The sequence below is a fragment of the Dermacentor albipictus genome, chromosome 9 (assembly GCF_038994185.2).
Source record: "Dermacentor albipictus isolate Rhodes 1998 colony chromosome 9, USDA_Dalb.pri_finalv2, whole genome shotgun sequence".
In the NCBI taxonomy this organism is placed as follows: Eukaryota; Metazoa; Arthropoda; class Arachnida; order Ixodida; family Ixodidae; genus Dermacentor; species Dermacentor albipictus.
This window is the reverse complement of record NC_091829.1, coordinates 67,166,256-67,187,097: the sequence shown is the minus strand read 5'-3', so window position 1 is coordinate 67,187,097 and position 20,842 is coordinate 67,166,256. Positions and strand designations below refer to the sequence as shown.

Here is a 20,842-nt window from a genome sequence, read left to right as displayed (position 1 = left end):
TGTGGGGAGTAAAGTCACTAGTCACGTTTGTTACATAACTAGCATATCAATTGATTTCAATGTTGTTGCAGCACCACTATTGGCGGCGGCGTGCTGTCAAAGTTAACATCGCTACCATTACTACCATTACTCTAAAGTATAATTACTACTAGCACTCTAAAGCCATAAAGCACTGCATACCCCTCTCAGCAGTTGTAGTGGCGAACACATAATCACAACGAACAATAAAAGAAGACGAAACGCGCTGTCTCAATCCATGACCTCCCCCCCCCCCCACATCGTCCAAAATTCCTCAATTCTCACTATGGCTGAACAAACACAATGACAAATTGTCGTCCACAGCTAGTATTCCTAGTATAGATGTGTACACTGTAACCTGCCTTCACTGACAGTTACCTTAACTCCGTCATACAACGACTCCAATAGTCGAAATTTAGAAACATTATTCGTCGTAATTTTGCGACTGCGTGCATTCACTTAATATTACTCCAGTTTAAGGCTACGCGGTACACGACAAATGAGATTTGTTTTTCAGAACTTAGTAATTTGCCACTACGAACATAAACGTTAATTACGTTCAATTGTCATTGAGCGCGCCATTTATTGTCGAAGACTCGGATATTGTCAAATGGTAGTGACGGTCAAAAAACATCAAAACTTTCAAACGCTTGGGTAACTTTCTATTGGGTGAATCTGCGCCCACAACAGCAAGTTGCACTCCAAGCACAACGATAGCGGCGAGCGCAGTCGGCGATCGTCGCAAATCTGACCAGCGGGTCAAGCGCGTCGGCTTTTACGCATGAGTCGCCGAAGGTTCCAGAGTAATCGCTGGTGCCCGCGTGACTTCCAGAAAGTACTACGCAATTCGCCTCGCGTATACGTGCAGTCAGATTACACAAGATTCGGTGACAACAGACAGCGGATAGAACCATCGATAACATTCGAGACACTTCCGATACATGCAGGCGCGTCCTGCGCTGAGCGATAACATTTGATAGGCGGTGAAACACGGTCACCCAATAAAGTACACGCGTCATTATCTTAAGATGCAATATAACTGGAAAAAAAATGCGCGAGAACGCAATGCCAGTACCAACAGCAGTACTAATAATACTAGACATATCATGTCGGATAGCAGAGGTCTTATTCCGCCTTATGAGTTCCAGTTCAAGCTAAGTTTTCACCGTGTATTTATTTACTATCAGAGTAAATATAAGTGCGATAAAGACGACAACCACTGGCATGCATTGTTGCGTTACCACGCCCACATGTGGGTGTAACAGCGATTGGGTTGAGACTACGCACAACGTACGTTTGCGACAGCACCGAGCTTTAAAAAACGGGACGTGGAGAGATTTCACCCATTGTGCGAGCGCACGTGACTGCAGTTTTGGTCACTTCCTTCACGTTCGCGTTTCAATTTATGATGACGTTACATCTCTGCGCTCTCAAATCTAAATGCAAACTCGCGTCGTCACTCTGTCGAAGTCAGAGTTCACAGGAACTTCCATGCTACGTCCGCCATGAACGAGTCGCGCATCATCTATACCACTAAATGTAGGCAGAATCTCTGTAACCAGCGTGCGATTATAGTCAAGCGCTGCAAGCGCTTACAAATCACTATAGTCATATAGCTTTATCTGATCGAACTTTGGATAGACAAAGCCATTTGACAGAATAACTGTGGAGTAACACTGAATCCAATTTAGCCTGAACAAATTTGAATTGGTTGGTGCTTCTCAGAAGGCGCGTGCTACTCTTCTTTTAATCCTTACATGCGCTTGAAGAACGCCTCAAGTGAGGGATGTAGAAAAGGAAACTTATAGTGACAACACTTATATAGGCCACATACGCACATCGAAAACGAATGAATCTGAGCATCATAAAACATTGAATGCTTGTGTTGAAGTAAAAAATTGGCCTGTCTCGTTGACGGAAAACACACCGCACAGGAAGAAGGCACACATCAATGCAACGGGAACACGATATACCAAAAGTGATTACGGAAACACGAATGCGCGAAAATGCCAAAAATATGAATTACGTGTCTTCATTCCTTCGGCGAAAAAGGTTTTGTTATGTGTGCCATTGAAGAAAACAAATCAATAAATATTTGTTCCTTTCTTCAGTTCTTTTTTTTTTTTGGCGCGGAACCCCAGCGTCGGTGGTACATCGGTAGTATGGCGGCACAAATTTCGAAGTAGTTCTCTGTCATTCTGCCCGGTTCGGCAAAGGAGAAGTTCTCGAAGCTTCCCGTGTTGAGTGAGTCTCTCGTTCATTTAGAACGCAATGCAAGTAGTTTACTAATATAGAAATTAACCGGGCCCTTATTAACGGGTTCAACATCCATGACATCATGACGGTCACTGTACAGGAATGTGAAATTTGCGCGTATCTTCAGTTTTTTTCCCTTCTTTTAAGGAAATCTTTGGCAATAACTGTAAGAAGACAATCTTCAGCTTGTTACCACAGCAATATATATATATATATATATATATATATATATATATATATATATACTTAAATACATGTAATTATTACGCAGAAAACCCGAAGACAATGGAAGTAACACTTTGTTCTTTTCTACGAAATATTACTAATTCGATACCCGAGAAGAAAAAATGGTCACTTAGTGTCCGAGTCACTTTTACAGAACGCACTCGCATTAGAATAAATTGCGGCTGCTTTCTCATTCAAATTTGGTTGCACGAGGACGATTTTTTTTTTCGAGCACATTTACTTGTGAGCCTGCTGCGAAGCTTGTAAACATTTTCCAAACAAAGAGCAGTTTCTTTCACAACTGGAACATGGCGAAGGTATCTGCAACGGCCTAGAAACTATAGGTGTTCTTATTTTGCCCTTTGACCAACCCTGATTCTTGGCCAATCTCCCAGCGTGGGTACGTGCCAGTATGTCGCAATGATTTACACCTACATCTAGGAGTCGGCGGCTGATTAGCCTGGATTAGAGTGGATTAGCCTGGATTAGCCTGGATGAGCCTGGATTAGCCTGGATTAGTATGAACTGCGCTTCGCGCAGTCCAGACGCCAATCCTGGACCAAAACTCCGAAGACAGTCCTGTATTCCGCTACGTTTGAAAGCTACGCGCGTTTTAAAAAAGAAACTGAATGCACATAATGACGACACTTGAAAACTCCGCTTCCGTTTTCCTTGTCGTCATCGTCGGTTCTAGAATAGTATGCTGCACAACAGAGAATGGGAAGTATTTGTGTATGCGGAAACTTCAATTATTTTTTCCCTTTCTCTTCCGAAAAACTAAACTAAATAAGGATGTCTAATATTTGAGCTTTTCTTTTTCGGTCTTTACGTCTCTAGGTCGGTGAGGTGGAAAAAATTAGCGAGTAGAATTAGAAGATAGATGACAAAATAAGTTGTGAAAGCGCAGCCTAATAACAAGATGGTTTCTGTCTATAGGTTAGTAAAATGTGCTAGCGACCTAAATCCGGTGACGCTGGAGCGATTCAAGCGAGTAAGCTGACCTCAATATTCTAGTCTACCACACTTCAAGTTTCACTGCCTTTCCAAGCTAGGGATTTCGTCTCCCATAATAAGCATCACCGTGCATGAACGATAAGTCAGTCTACTCTTGGTACAAAATGCGCTAGACACTATCAGGGAGAGCACGCAATGTATCCTTTTCTTCGAGGGCCTCAGGATTTCCTCGGCAAAGACCACACGCAATCGGAATGAAGCCCGGGCAGACAGCGCAACACGCCAGCAGGAAGGAATGTAAACGCAGGGGGGTGGGAGTCGGAGGAGACCGGGCAGGCTGCACGTATACGGTGGGCACGGGATCTTCGCCCTGCTTTCTTCGCCACTGCTGGCTACATTCCGGCCGGAGAAGTTGCGTGCAGCACGTGACATGCCCAGGGATCGAAGGGATGCTGCACGCACGTGCGCATCGATGGGAAATTGGCCGAGCTCGCGGAGATGAATGATTAAACCGGCGCGGACAGGCGAAGGCGGCAAAGCAGATGGAGCTGAAAAGCGAGCGTTTCCGAGTCTTCAATCATGTTTCTTTTTATTAATGTTTTTTTTTGTTGGCCGAAATCTTGTCAGGGGACGAGCAAGTGAGGAAGTTGGCGCGCATGTATAGGAATGCCCTGCTCTTGTTGCCCGGAAGGACTTGGCATAAAATACTTTATCGTTGCTGCGCTTCAAATTCCATACCGAGCCCTCCATCTGCAAATTAAGCCTGTGCAGCTAACAAAAAAAAAAAACGTGTTGCCCCTATCATCTAAACCCGGCCCGCTAACATTGTTACCTAACATATTTTTCAATATAACTGGGCAGAAATGTAGGCGTGATGATACTAACAAAGGTCCCGACGCAATGAGTACAGTCAACTGCAGAGCCTCTGAATGAGAGAGTGTGCAGAACAGAAGAATAACTCGTACCACCAGCTTTAACGTGTGAGACGTGTTCTTGGCACCACTATTATATCTGATCTGTTGAAGGGCAGCGTGGCGTTATACACCGCAGCAACGTTGGTATACTAACCAGCTGTGCTATTAGAGCCGCGTTGGAAGGAACGTCTGTCGCTGACGTCACGACACTTCAAGCCCATTTCTGGCTGTCTGTGTTTGTATGCTACATCATCAAATTCACTGGTTCGCGTTTCTTCTCGCACTCAGGACTCCACTTGTCAGCTGTGTTCTTTTTTTAATTCTTAGTTATAAGTGCGTTTCTCTCGCTGCCGCCATATGCTTTCTTCCCACATACAAGACGGTAGAGCACAAACTTGGTCGTTCTCTGATATTGTAGTTGTGTTCACACCTTGAACGACAAAACCGACCTCCATTACCTGCAAGACATTTCCATCGCACACATCTTCTCTACCTCTCTGACCTTTCTGCTCCCTGCGCCCCTACCCGTGTGCAGAGCAGTCAACCGGACGCATCATGCATTTCGCGCATTAATACGTTTCTTTTTATCTCTGTTATAGCTTCCAAGTACGCCTCCTGAGCGCGTGTTTTGAAATGGGCGAAATTTTCCCGCCTCGTCGAAGCTAACAAGCGGCAGGCACAATAGGCAGCCGCTCAGCGACAGCGTCAAGAGCGCACTTCCGTTCCCCACTGGCCAGCCAACCAAGCCGTGCGCCGACGCGCAAGTAGTGCATGCAACTGGCGAGATGCCGCATAATTCCCGTCTCCCAACCAACTGCCCTTCCTTCCCTTCCTCCGCGGGCTTTTCCGTTCAATCCCCCGTTGTTCCCGCGGCGAACACAAAGCGGGGCGAACCACGCCAGCGGCTCCTCTCTGAAGAAGTGCGTGCACACTCCAGCATTGTTTGTTCTTTGTCGTTTCCCCCGCCGACAAAGGCGCGCCGAGTGGGATAACGTCTGCAGCTCTAGGGAAGATGGCGGGGACCGATGGGAAGGGAGGGATATGTTGCGGGGGAATGACGGGGGTGGGGGGAAGGCGGCTTCGAACCGCAGGCGCTACAGGGTTTGTGTAGGAAACGAGCAGTGGCTCGTTCAGGAGGGGGGTCTGGACTCGCGCGCCAGCTTCGCGGACAAGAACCTCCTCTCCACCGCGGGCTATTCGGCGTACGCCTCCTCATCTAGGGATGCGTTGCAGGGGAGCGGAGGAGGGAGATGGGGAGACGGCAAGGGAGGGACGAACGGACGCGTCGCGCGAAACAGGAACGTGTGGGGAATCGTGTGCGGCGAACGAGAGGAGAGTTTAGGGCTCGTCGCCTGGCTCGCTCATAGATTGGCACCGCAAAAGGCCGGAGCTATTTGCGGCAGAGATTTCTATCCTCGCTATTTTTTTATATATACACGTTTGCTTTTTGCTTTCATCGATCTCTCTGTCCCCCGTATGAGTGCGGTTTCGACCCGGTGGTCTCTAGTTTCATTGCAATGCAATATTTGAATTTCTTTTTTAGTTCTGTTTATAAGTGCACACGCCTTGAGCAGCACTGAAAGTTTGCTGAGGTTTTCTTCTTTCATCTCTTTCTAAAACGCAGGACGTGTCTTGAGTCTTTGAAAACAGCTCTTCATCGGGTCCTTTTAAGCCCCTTTTTACGCGAAGTGGTGAGTGAACGACGTGCACTGCGAATAGTGTGGGCCCAAAACAAAGTTTTTTTTTTCTTTACTCGTCTGTCTGGCAACGACATTTGCGGGGATTCGTGGGCACTCTCCAACAATGACCGGGGATGCGTGTTTCTTTACTTTTAGAAACGATGTACCTTTCTAAGCGCGTGACTTGATGCCGCAAGTGAAGCTTTGCACTCCGACGCAGCAAGCAGCTGGCGTTTCTATAAAGTCGACACCGTATCTTTAAACCGCTGCGCTAACTAACTGTCGTTTGCCTTAGCATACCGAGAAATGACCTGCCATTAGGTGAATGACCTCTCATCTTTTATAGCCTTAAGTTTTGTTCGATGTTTTTTGCGGTTTGTGAAGTTTCGGAGGATATAAATGTATTTCTGAATCTACACAGGCGCGTTTACGAAGCAACCTTTTTTATACCCACTGCATTCTTTTATGCGATTGCATTACTGAAGCAAAATATCATAACAGGAAACGGTAAGTTCTCACCAAAGTGCCGCAGATAGATGATGATGATAAACCCACGCGTAAAGTAAGATTGTCTGTAACCAGAAGCTGAAACCTTCATTTAGCACTGTAAAACAAGGCGACAAATTGACTCGAAACTGGAATGTGCCTCGGTGATTTGGTGTCCGCATCGAAGTACCTAATTAATTTGAAAGAGTTCAGGATTGCGGCATTAGATTTACTCATTCAAGACATGATCATAATCATCGGCTTAGCATTGCAACCATGAAATCATCTCACACCTTTATCTCACCAGCGCTTCGTCTTTTTTTCTCATGCTTTAATACTATCCACCCGCCGTCTGTATGTGGCATCTTTTTTTCAAGATTGAAGTGCTCAGCGCTTAAGAGTACGCTGTCAACTTGTCTCTGTTAAACATAAAGAAAGAAAGAAAGAAAGAAAGAAAGAAAGAAAGAAAGGAAGAAAGAAAGAAAGAAAGAAAGAACGAAAGAAAGAAAGAAAGAAAGAAAGAAAGAAAGAAAAAAAGAAAGAAAGAAAGAAGGAAAGAAAGAAAGAAAGAAAGAAAGAAAGAAAGAAAGAAAGAAAGAAAGAAAGAAAGAAAGAAAGAAAGAAAGAAAGAAAGAAAGAAAGAAAGAAAGAAAGAAAGAAAGAAAGAAAGAAAGAAAGAAAGAAAGAAAGAAAGAAAGAAAGAAAGAAAGAAAGATACTCTAATATGGCTGTGTATGCAAGAACGTTACATCTCTGCCCGTGAAATTACCCAACAGATAGCCGGGTGTCGTGCACATTACTAACAGTGACACTTACTCTCATAAGAACATTTTGCAGTGTCCTACGATCACACGAATGACTCGCAAAGATAATTCATTTATCGTAACGACACGAGAAAAAGACATGTACCGCGTTCACATCACTAACAATTCAACATGACCGCAGACATATCTCTCTCGAACCGAGAGCTGACGTCACCGATTTACAGCCACTTCTGGGCGAGTGCACATGTTTCCTAGACGCACTTCCCTAACGGACTTCGCCATTCAGCGGCGTCGCGTTTTTCCAAATTTCTCCAACCCTCTTCCCAGAAAGAAACCGTTCTCTTACGCTTCAGAAAAAAAAAAGAAAAAGAACCAGAAAGCACAAGAACTGCATGCAGCTGACGCCGCTGCACAACAGGCAAGCGGCCCCCCAGCTTTGGGGCTCCCACAAGTCGCTGCACTTAGCAGTCTACAGCGTGTACGGTGTAGAAAATGATCTCGAAGAAACGCTTCGACGTTTACCCGGCTCTCTGTTCAATTTCTCGGTTCGCCTCGGCCGTGTGTGTGTATGTATATATACCTGTCCGCCAAAGGGAGTTACGCACGCGAGTCGCATTTTCCCTCCCTCCCTCCCCCGTCGTTTCTTGTTGTGATGCCGCGGGCAATACACACACCGAGCCGGGGCCCGGTTTATTCGGCTCGACGCAACACAACACCCGGACCGTGGCGCTCGTTGTTCCCCATCGATTTGGCGCGGACCTCCGAGAGTCTCGGAGCATCCGAGAGTCTCGGAGCGCGGGGAAGAACTCCCTTCGCGAAGGCGAAGTTGACAAACGCAGGCGCGCACGCGCGCATGATGCTAAGTAAACAAAGAAAAGGAGAGAAGGAAGTGCAGCAAATAAAGATGGACGGAAGAGAAGATTGCTTCGAGGGGTGGGGTGGGGTGGGATTGGGGGGGGGGCGACGACATTCCGAAAGTGAACCCGATGCTGGAGCCGCCTTCTCCGACAGTGCGCCGAGAATGCGGTTGCCGTTTATCTCGGTGGGCACCATATATATACACACTCCTTTCGATCGCGTCTCCCCTCCCGTCTGTGTTACGTTGCTTTTTATCTCCGTTTGTTGTTGTTTGGCGCGCATTCCGCACCTTATTCAAAGTGCCCGCGTTTGTTGCTCCCGAAGCGACAGGCCGCGCACTGCTCGCTCGTTCAACTTCCCCTCAAGACAGGTGCGTCGCATTCTTCGCGCGTCTCTTTTCCGGTCGTGGTTTGTCCCAGCGTTTATTTATTTATTTTTTTTCGCTCGTGCACTGCCTTTTTCTTGACTGTGTTTGGTATCACGCCTTCCTCGAGTCACCCTTTTTTTTTTTCTCGGCTCCGGAGAATATATAGAGTTTCGAAGGGCACGATCGGCGGGCGAACAAAGGGGAGGGGTAAACGAGGCGTGCCGAAACGCCACATTTCACAGTATACAAACTAGCCAGAATGGATTACGCGTCCCACTGCCGGATTTCCTCGATTTCTTGGCGTCCTGTCCTTTCGCACTAGCGATGACTGATGTGGGAGAACGTACGTACACCCCCGTGAGCAAAAGTATACGGACCACAGGGTCAACGAAAAAAAAAGAAACACAATTTCTTCGTAATTAACGAGCAAACTTGAGATTGATGACGACTGCACTGGAAAAACTTGCAATGCCAAGTTTGATTGCAGTCCTCAATTTCAAGTGACATGCGCAGGCAGAGGAGCAAAAAAAAAAAAACACACACACAGCTTTACAGCAAATCTCTGGTCCATATACTTTTGCTTCACGGTTGTACATTGGCTATTAACACGGCATTATAAAATCCGACGGGAAAGAAGGAAGGTTTTCTTACTGGGAAACGCAACGTTCACGTGGCACTAAGTACAAATACTTAAATGTTCCGTATTGTTCAATCGAACGTCTATATTACCGAACCGCGGTACCTCTTCTAATAGAATCCGTGAGCCATGAATGGCTCGGGAGCCAAATGCGGGTGGTGTGCGCTTGCGCGCTTTTCCGTTTTGCACACGTAATGGGTATAGTTGAGTGCTTTTCAGTAAACACGGGTACATGGAATTCTAATATTACATATATATGTTCCGAACCCGCTACCTCGAGTTTGAGCTAAGGAAAGGTATAGCCACTCAGCCTCCACGTTGGGTACACGCAGAATCGATCTCTTTTTTTGTCGCTAACCTCCCCGCGCACTGGCAAGATTTCCGCGAGCCGAGCAGTGAAGCCCGCCCTGACGGGTGAGTGCGATCGAAGCGCGCGATCCGGGCGGGCTCGACAGGGGAAGCCAGTTTGCGAAGTGTCGCCGTTACCACAGCGACAAGCGGACGACAAACAGCGGGACCAGTAGGGAGAGAAAAAAAATAACAATAACAAAGAAGGAGTGAGGGGTGCGTGTACAGGTGGCGTAAGGAGGAAGGTGGCTCGACTTTCAGCGGACGCGATTGCAGAGAGTTTGTAACGCGAAGCCCGCCAGGTTGACGGTAGCCGAGGTCCGCGATTGCACCGCGACGTTGTAATCGAGACATCTGCTGTGGGAGGCGACGCGGCTTGTTTTGAAAGCTAGCGGGTACAGTGTCAGAGGCCTCCGAAGCACTTAAAAGAAGGAAATGAAAACAAACAAAAGCAACGTGTTGTGGCATTTGAGGCGCGGAAGTCAGCAGCAGCCCTGATGAGGGTCCTCGTTAGAGCTCGAGGGTTGACGGCCTTTGTTTTTACATTCATTTTCTTCAACGTGCTTGCCTTTCGCTCTTCGTAGGCCAAGGAACGGGTCAACGACCTTTGCTGTTAATCCTTTCCCTGACACGAGATTGTCCCAGGGCTTCAGATTAAGCTGGGGCTAATGAGACGTACTAAGCTTGTTTATTTCGCGAGTGCCTCACGCGAGGCAATCAGCGGTTGTGCTCTGTATCCTAATTCATTCAGTTCTGCGGTTTGCGAGTTTACAGCGTGTTTTTTCTTCGGAAAGCTGGCACGTACGCGCGACCACACGCATGAGCACAAAATCCTGCAGCAGAAAAAATGGCATGAAAAAAAAATGAAAAACGTGCCAGCCGTGTGTACATGCCTCGTCAAGAGATAACATCAACGCTGAACCAACGCAGAAAGTGATTCTGTATCACATTCATCCAGCGCGCGCTGTTTCCGCCCAACGTTGGCATTCATTACACGCCCTAATGAATGAACCATTACCACGGTGGCTGTACTTCTGAACATCAACAATGCAGGTGTATACACTGAGCCCCATTTCCCTCACATTTAGTTCACTTGCTTTTTCCGATATTGAAAAAGCATTTTTTTTAATGCGAGGATAAATGCCAGGGCATACAGGGGTATGGGATGGGGGTGAATAAGGAATATTAAATGAATTAAAAAAAGGATTTGCGGATCTAATGAAGTCCAAGAGGGATCGGTAATGTGGGTCCTTCGTTTATGCAGTGTAATCGCTAGGATTATGCGGCGAAAGTTCCATTGCTGCGAGGTTCCGTAGCCTCGTCGGTTTCAATACAGGCCAAGACGTTACAATGTGTGCCGTGTATATAGAGAGACATACACTGACGACATCGAGGCCGTCATATTGTTGTACGACCAACACGGCGAAAAGCTGCCTCCTGTGATCCAAACACGACTACAAAAAGTAGCAGTTTCGCCCGCAAGCCGAAGCATGGACTGCGATATCAAATTAGCGCACAGTTATACGAAGTAAGGATAGTAGTTTTACCGGCCGCATCAACTTGGAAACATTCGCTTACTAACTGAATTAACGAGCATATTACGAATTACGAGCAAACGTGAACGCGTCGCACTCGATAAGCCCGGACATTCGCTGTCAAAACGCCGGTGTCAAAAGCGCGGCAGCAGTAGCGAGCGAAGTGACATTCGTGCGGTCTGCCACTTCAACTCAAGAGCGGCGAGCAGGCAGCGCGCCCGAAGGCATGAGCCTTATGCAGTGCATTTTCAAGATACGACGCGCGCGACCGCCTGCGGCTGTACGAAGTATATATACACACGCGGAGTCGAAGCCAACAGCCACCCCTGCCCCCTCTCCGTCGCCGCCTCTCGGCTTGCCTCCATACATGGCACAGGAGATTGAGGCGCGATCAGCAGTTGAACTTGCACCCGGTTGCGAAATGCGCAGTTGCGGCCGGAGCCCAACGCCGCCCCCCCTCTCCCTCCCATCCCACCACGGTCTCCCGCGCGACGGAAAAAGGCGCGTTTGCTTCCCGCTTTCTTCGTTCGCACGCGCCAGATGGAGTCGCGACCATCGGCTTCCCTCGCGTGCTGTCACTCGCACATGCAGCATGCGACGCGCGGCGACGATGTTATCGCACTTTGACTTTATTTATTTATTTATTTACATTACCCCTAAGGGCCCTCACATGAGGGTATTACATGGGGGGGGGGGAGGTACAAACATGAAATATACACAATAAATAAAACTACATAAAATGAACATACACACAAGGAACATAAAATAAATCGATTTGGACAAGGGGTAAATGCACTTAGTCATGAAAACACAAGAACATTTTACATAATATGTTAATATGTGCATATAGGCATAAGTCATATCTAATCTGCTACCACTAACCGTTTTCTTGCAACAGAGTTTGTAAACATGGTAGGTTAACTTCAGTAGCTATGCGTGATGGTAGGTTATTCCATTCTATTATTGTGCGAGGAATAAATGATTTTGCGTAGAGCGACGAGCGGCACATTATGCGTTTTACTTTGTTAGCGTGGTCACGGCGCGGGAAAACTGCAGGGGGTGGTGAAAAGAAGTCTTCGTGAAGCGTGGAATGGTGATAAAGTTTATGAAATAAAGTTAAGCGAGCAAAATGGCGTCGACGTGATCGACGTGATATAGGGAACATCCCGGCGATGGCGACGGCCAAAAAATGCGCTTCGAGTGTCCATATAATGTAGCTATCGCAATAAAATGGCGTACGGTGACTATGCTGGTCTCGCGGATCGCACTCGACGGGATCAAAGCGTCCGCTGTCCAGCTAGATAACGGGTCGAACGCAGTTGAACATCTAAAACAAACTTTAATTACACTGAGAAGGTCGAAAAAAGCAAGTCAAAAATACACAAAACGTTCAGTTTTAGCCCGTAAAAAAGTGTTCCTGTCTATAGGGCCGGTTGGGGCGAGTCTGCCCATCCCGCGTTTTCCCAACCTCGGTTTCCATCCCCGTCGCCGTCCCCCAGGCCCGGAAAACATCACCCGACACCTCGAAGCGTCGTCACTGGGTCACTCCCAGGAACCGAGCGGAGGGAGCGCGTCCTTTCTCTCGCGCACAGCTCGAAGTCCGCGGGGGTTCGATGAAAGAGAAAGCAATAAAAGTAATGAAGGCTCGCTTCCCTCTTGAAAGAAAAGTCCGGTCGTGCATTCGCGATGCGCACAGAACAGTGACGTCACGTGAATAATTCATATTACGCAACGTGAACTGATTTTTCACGTCGTTTAGACTTTCTACTTTCCCGCACCAATATAGTAGACCCCTCGGCTAGAATCAACACTTTTCCAAGGTACTGATGTTGCGAAATCTATAAACCAAAGGATACACTCTTGCGGGTGCATTGAGCGTAAATCAGTCTATAACTTCCACCTACGCCTACACCCTTTACAAGTGTAAGGGTACGAGTCAGATACAAGTATGCACCCTTACGCACACTTAGGGGTGTAAATTAGTTCACAGTGCCTGCCATGGAGTTTCCTACAAGAACAACGAGAGGAAATCCTGGCTCTGGTATCTGCGGCAGCTACAAATGATTGGCAGCTCCGCCAACACGTGATTTGCAGGCAGTGCGTGGCCTAAATTTGGTACCTCTTGTTCCAAATTGCTTTGCAACATTGCAAAGTGCATGACACTGCAAAGATCACTTCCAACAAACCCCTACGTTTAGAAGCGCCACAGATAGTACTGATTACGCATGTCTCGTGGTCCCCTGAGCTTAGAAAAGTAGTAACTGCGCAAAAATTTAGGCTGATAAACGTGCACAAAGAGTAACGAAGAAAGCCACAAGAGTGTCTGAAATGACAAGCATGGAGACCAGAGAAATCCATGTACTGTCATAGCCATGGCAGGTGAGCGAGTGTATCGATAGAGCTCCCACTAATGATTTTTGTGGGAAGCTCGATAAGGTGCTTGCAGTAGTTTCAGATAACGCCAACGTAAGCTGGTCTGCAAACCCTTAACGCACAGCTACCAGAAATATTTGAGCTGCTCTCGTCCCAAACCTCACGGTGAAGTCATCGTTTTGTTCGTAGTTTGTGGTGCTTACTGCATGCAATCTCCGTGTACATTTTTCAAGAAACAGCGACAACAGCGTTGCTAGTTAAGCGGAAACAGAGTTCGGTGGTCGTTAAGGCCAAGTTAACTCATACTTTAGGTCTAAACGACGCACGCTTCTTTATCACCGCAAAGAGACACAGCGCGATAACATTCGGGAATGCTGGAACTTTCTACACTTCTCTCCCGGAAACCATTTTAAAACTCTACACCCGGGCTCGCCGCTTTAATAATCGTAAAAACAACGCCGATTTTACGTTTTGGTGATCTTCCACCGGTTCTTGAAGCATTAAGCTTTAAGTGCAAAAGTACACTACTTCTTAAATTTATGCGCTGTACCAGACGGCATGTACTTACTGCACGTCGCAACTCAACGCCCGCAACCACACGTACCCGTGACCAGCTTCAGATTTTTTTTCAGCGCTCGCCGATTCGACAGTGACCGCTGACAAGTAACGACCAGGCACCGAAAACAACGTCTCTCTCGCGTATCTAGGGTGATGCCTTAACCCTCAGACTACACATACAGTAGAATGCTCACCTGCTACAAGGAACACTAATTCGAGTGCATACTTTAACTCACCAATTTCCGATGCCGACGGCGCGACGTTTCCTGTCCCACATTAACATCGTCGGTTGGCAGCTGGACGAATCCCGCTTCTAGCTAGCCTCGTGTACCCCGTCAACGCCGACAGCCAGCTAACCGAGCGAATCGGTTATCGCGTTTGTTCCCCGTAATAGTCACGCTGAGAAGCACGATTTATGATAGGCAGCACGAGCGGGTGGATGAGTTGAGTAAAGACGATGTTGCTTTTCTTTTTTTCCGTTCTGTTTCCTTTGTTTTTTTCGTGTGTCAGTGTCGGAGAGAGAACCAAGATGTGGAAGGCGGGCGCCTGCCGCAACGCTAAAGCGTCGGCCGCGGAGGCAGATGGAACGGAATTGCCGACTCGTCTATCTCGCAATGAATCCAGGGCCGCTATTTTGTAGCGATGCCTTATGCCTTATTCTATGCTATTCTTATCATACACCACACACGGCCGCCTGATCCCGTTGATAATGTGGGCAGACCATCGCTCTGACCACTGGCCAAGCGCGAAAAGCATGAAAAAGCATAGACTAGGAAAAGGTATCGCTACAAGATACCGGCCCAGCGCATACAACGAATGTCTCAGCGACGCGCCGGGTCTAGCTTTCTTGCTTCTCTCTCCCACCGCTCGCCTCACACACTCTCTCCTTTCCGCTCCTTCTTCTAATCGCGCGGTATTTCTTCGTCGCCGTTGAATCCGCTCTAGCTGTTAGCGGTCAGTGTGCCCGCTTCCACGTGCTGAGAGGGCAGCAAGAAAAAAAAGAAAATAGTGAGCGAGTACAAATGGTGTCCCCCGTCAGCTAGTAGGACCGTCTATACGTGGCATCACGAAACACGGTCGCGATCGCGTGAAACGCGTGTCATCGAAATAGGTCTATTCGTCATTTAGAGCTGAAAAATTAAATAAATAAGAGCGCTCCGACGGCTTTGCGAGCAGCCAAATGTGGCACGCTGCACAGTTGCTTCCGAAGGTATGTACACGTCATATTAGATTTCAACGGCACGCGCCTATGTGCGGGTAAAATTACATTGTTAATGGAAATTAAAGTGGATGAAAAAACAACTTGCCGTAGGTGGGAACCGAACCCACAACCTGGCTAACACTCCCAGGGTTCTACTAGTACACATAAATACCCATGAAAGTGGATGGGGAAACGCCGCCGCGGTAGCTCAATTGGTAGAGCATCGCACGCGACATGCGAAGGTTGTGGGTTCGGGTCCCACCTTGTGCAAGTTGTTTTTTCATCCACTTTAATTTCCATTAATTTATCATTACTTTATTTCATTTATTAAGCACATGCAATTTCCCCTATGTTGCACTTGGTGTCAGTGTTTGTTGGCTTCTCATTATTTGACTAATAAATATCGGGCCCCTCGGTTAACCCCCTTTCTTCTCGTCTATTACTAACGAGGGTCTCGAATCCGGCAACATTGATGCCTTCAGGTAGCATATGTGGGTTTATTGACCAGTTGCCTTCACCCGAAAATATCACGTTCTCGTGACGCCTGCGGCAAAAAAGACGTTCCACGTCCGCCGCCAAGGTCTGTGAGTGGGGGCGCTGGCTAACACTCCCAGGGTTCTACTAGTACACATAAATACCCAAGAAAGTGGATGGGGAAACGCCGCCGCGGTAGCTCAATTGGTAGAGCATCGCACGCGACATGCGAAGGTTGTGGGTTCGGTTCCCACCTGCGGCAGTTGTTTTTTCATCCACTCTAATTTCCATTAATTTATCATTACTTTATTTCATTTATTAAGCACATGCAATTTCCCCTATGTTGCACTTGGTGTCAGTGTTTGTTGGCTTCTCATTATTTGACTATATATATATATATATATATATATATATATATATATATATATATATATATATATATATATATATATATATGCTCTTCTAGGCTCCCACATCCCCCCCCTCTACTTCCACCACGTGACCGCCTTCCTATACTTCTCACACAAACACACACTTTTTTTTTTTGCACTCCTAATGCTAACGCTATAAAACACTAAAATACTAAATACTAAATCTAAACTACACTAAACACTAAATACTAAAAAACTACAGGCGGCCAATCTTGAGCCTTCACCAAGGCGCACGTTACAGTTAGATCATCTTTCCGGCACGCCAAACTGCTCAATTCAATTTCTTGATTCTAAGATATTTGGGGGAAATAACGACAGCATCGACTTATTTTCGGCCGGTCAGCGCGCATATAACGTAATTATATTCACCTAATTCTGCCGTAACATCTGGTGTCCCGCAAGGGTCCGTTTTGGGCCCTCTGCTCTTCTTGATTTATATGAATCACCTTCCTACTTGCCTTTCTTCCTCAACTGTCCGACTGTTTGCAGATGACTGCGTGGTTTACCAGAAAATTACTAACCATGACGATTATCTCAATCTGCAACGTGATCTAGATAGGGTATTTGAATGGTGCAGTCAATGGCTCATGACACTTAATACAACTAAATGTAAAAGTATGCAGGTTTCTCGCCACAGCACTAATCATTGTCCGCGTACTTACCGCCTCAATAGTATTCTATTGCCATCTGTTGACAGCTATAAATACCTTGGTGTTCACATTTCTTCTAATATATCGTGGAATACGCATGTAGAATATGTAACTAACAACGCCAATCGCATGCTTGCTTATCTGCGTCGAAACGTTTTTGATGCCCCATCGTCCCTGAAGTTAACACTTTACAAAACCTTGGCACGTGTAAATTAGAGTACGCATGCGCCATATGGGATCCCACTCAGACTACACTCATTCAAACTCTTGAAGCCATTCAGAATCGCGGCGCACGTTTCATCTTGTCGAATTATTCACGTCATTCCAGTGTCACATCTATGAAGAAAACCCTAAACTTGCCTGGCCTTTCGTTGCGTCGAAAGTCATCTCGCCTTAGCCTTTTTCATAAAATATATTATTATAACAACGAGATGAAGGACGTTTTGTTTCATCCACCTCATTACATTTCTTCAAGGACCGATCATCGCTTCAAGGTGGGGCTACCTTCTTGTCGCACAAAATTGTGTAATGACTCTTTTGTTCCTAGAACAAGTGTCGCATGGAACCACCTTCCCTCCACAATCGCCAGCATTGCTGATGACCACCAGTTCAAGATCGCTTTACGAGACGCCTTGTAATACTTCTGTTTGTTTGTTTGCTGCACGCCTTGCCATTTCTTTCCCACTCCTTTCTGTAGTGCCTTTGGGCCCTGAAAGTATTTTAAATAAATAAATAAATAAATATAGCGCGGAAAACTTCTGTTCTGACTCAAACCAACAACATCAAGTTGTCAAAATGTGAGCGCGACCAACATCGAAAAAGCGGCCGATAAAGAGAGAAACCGCATAATACAGAAGTAAATTTTAACCGCAGGCTAGACGTGTAAACAAACCGCTCGTCAGGTTAGAAATTGGGGCCGCTCCTCAATACACTTCAGGATAACGTGCATGTCGGCGCTAACGTTTTTTTTTTTCTCGAACCTTGGCGTTAACGACGTAGCGCAGGCGCGGATGTCCCAGATATTTCTAGTGCATGGCCTCGGTTATGCTTGTGAAGCTTTCCTTCAAGGATTATCATTGTTTAACTCCCCGGAAAGAAGCCTGTCAACTGCCGTACTTAGAGGTATTTTTTTAAAATATCGTTGTCGATATTTGAGGGTGACGTCATATCCTTTGAGCGTGGACGTTGTATCCCGCAAATTCAGCACCCGCTGAGGAGATGACGAGGCGCGGATAAACAAATTTCGAGGGGCATTCAGCCTTCCTATTGGCCAAAGAGCCTTGCAGCGTCCACAGTGCTGCAAATGACTTGTTAATTGGAGTATAGTGATGGGGTTGATCGTTTTGGAAACCTTTTGTTACATGTAGTGCTGTTTCTACCGGAGGTTTACAAACTTGCGTAAGTATCACACTTTCGTTACGCCTTACATCAAACATTCACTTAACATATTGGAATAACAGTAAGCGCATAGATTTTTTTTTTATAAATGGTTCCGCTCGCACCATTTATCCTTAATTTTTTTTTCAAACCGTGCGGAGACTCCAAGGTACATGTATAAAAAAATATGCAGGCTTGTCCAGCATTGCAGAATCACAACCCACTTTCCACCGACTTGTTCTTCACGATGCGGGATATTTTTCATGCAGCTGGATAGATAGCTTTGCAAATAAAGTCAGACATAACATAGTTGCGTTCCCATATCCGACCTTCGTTCATAGAGATGTCGCATTGAGTTTCCATTCCGTAAACTTAACACGGCTAACCGAAGAATTTCAACTTACTGATCCACTCTGCAGCTGTATGCTTTTTTTCGCGGTTCCGAATGAGCCAGAAACACGGTGGAACAAAACTTTCGATGGACCAAATCAACTCGCGCCCGAAGAAGCTATTGCGTTCCTGACACTTACAACACTAACACTCAACAGGCGACCGTATAGAGATAGGTAGGAATAAAACCAGTCTGCCAAAAAAAAAAAAAATGGCGCGGACAACCTTAACGGCAAAGGGGGTCACTCACGTTGGCAGCTGTAGCCGTTTGAAGATAGCCGGTATCCAGGCGTGCATCCACACTCGAACGTCCCGTCGTGCAAGTCGAAGCACATCTGTTGGCATGGGCCATCCACTCGACATTCACCTGCGTGATACGAGACGAAATATGATGTGCTGTAGAAGACCTCGCTATTGCTGCACATGGACAATATAGTGAACGTCCACGAAATATAAAATAAAAGAAAGAAAAACACTCGGTAGCCTTCCACTCTGTGAAAAAGCATGATCGGCGAAGCTGTGTACGTGGGCCCCTTAATGGCGAACCGCACCTCCGCCGCGGGTAGGCCCGGCATTGCAGTATCTTCGGGATTTTTTTTTTCTACACGCGGACATGATATATTCAGGAAAGTAGCCCTTAATGGCTTCGCTGTAAAAAAAAAATGACTACTCATCCCAGCACTGCGGAAGTGGATGTTCTGACGAGTACAGGCTTGGGCTGGTTGGTAAAACATAGTTACACTGGAAGCATAGCGCGCAAAGGACGATCCACAAAGAATAGACAGGACAAGCGCTAAGAAAGCGGATGTCCAGCGAAGCTGTTGCAAAACCAGCAATACGACAGCTGAGGCAATAAAGCATGCAATGCTTTATGGGTGGTTCGGATGTTTGTTTCGTGCGTGTTCTTTATTGAATGGTCCGCTGTTATGTGTGTTCTATGGGTGATTTCGATGAAAAAATTATGGGGTTTTACGTACCAAAACCACTTTCTGATTATGAGGCACGCCGTAGTGGGCGACTCCGGAAATTTCGACCACCTGGGGTTCTTTAACGTGCACCTAAATCTAAGTACACGGGTGTTTTCGCATTTCGCCCCCATCGAAATGCGGCCGCCGTGGCCGGGATTCCATCCCACGACCTCGTGCTCAGCAGCCTAACACCATAGCCACTAAGCAACCAAGGCGGGTTGATTTCGACGAACGCATGCACTGTTCGCTTCACTTTGCTGAGTGCTTGTAGCCTCTGCATATACGAGCAAGGGAGGGGGGGGGGGTGAGCAATTGCATTCTTTTGCTTGCTTAGGGGCGTATGAGCTATTCCTAATAATGGTAATTTTTGTTCACAGATGGACACGATGTTCACTGCTGTGCACGATACTGCAGCGCCATCATGCAGTGTCAGTGGGAACACTAGCTGTTCAACTCAGGCTCGCCGTTCAGAGGAACGCATTTTCTCGATATTGATTCGCTGTAATCGTAGATAGCTGTTCGCGCGTCGCCGAAAAAAACTAGGCGTGTGCGGATGTTCGAAACTTCTGAATGGCGAATCGAACAGTATCCTACTAGAGTCGGTCTTCGAACCCAATGGTCACTACTTGTAAACGCGACTATTTTTAAAATACTTTTCGAATACTTCAGAAGGTCGACTGTGCCCAAATAAACATAAAACTGGAGCAAAAGTGTGATAAATTATCTCCCCGCAGACGTATAGTACAAACATGAAACGCGAGAACTTGCGTAGTGAAGCAGCCTACCTCACTTAGGTAGCCATACTTTACAGGCTGTACAGCTATCACTCACACTCTCTGAAGAGCCTTGTGCATGCGGAGAAACCACTTGCTTGCTCCTAATGCGCCATTTGTGATTTTAATTAAAGACGCTTCATTACGTACTACGTCGTGGCAGAAAATTGCTAACTTTAAGAATACTGGAACATGAACATCGTTTTACGTTACTTGTGATAACGGCTGTTCATTATTCGAAAGCTATTCAAAAAATTCTTCGATATTCAATTCCAATCGATTCGCTTCCGGCACTATTCGATTCGTATCCAGTCCGGTATTGGAAACCAATGTTCGCGTACCCCTAGGACGAACGCGTACGCGTGCTGTTACCGCCGCCGATTGGCCTAGACAAAGTTGATCCGCGTGCTTTCCCACTGAGGCTGTTTGGTGGCGCTGCTATCCCGTGCGCACTCTTTATGTGCTGCCCTTGCATATATAGCAGCTCTAGTGCGCACAGCCTGTGCAGTCACGTGGCATTCCTAACATTTCGCGGGCTTTCTCTATCAGCCGGAAAAAATATAAACCTGCGATGCATACCCTGCTGGAGTTATTTCTTAACTTCCT

General features: G+C 46.6%; 1 protein-coding gene across 1 annotated transcript in view; it reads right to left on the bottom strand.

The window, feature by feature from the left end:
• The window catches only part of LOC139050101 (pikachurin-like), a 194,567-nt gene that overhangs the window by 124,663 nt on the left and 49,062 nt on the right, over window positions 1-20,842 (bottom strand). The window contains exon 2 of the mRNA XM_070526314.1: window positions 18,746-18,862. Coding sequence (XP_070382415.1) covers window positions 18,746-18,862 — 117 coding nt within the window. The remainder of the gene's footprint in view (window positions 1-18,745; window positions 18,863-20,842) is intronic.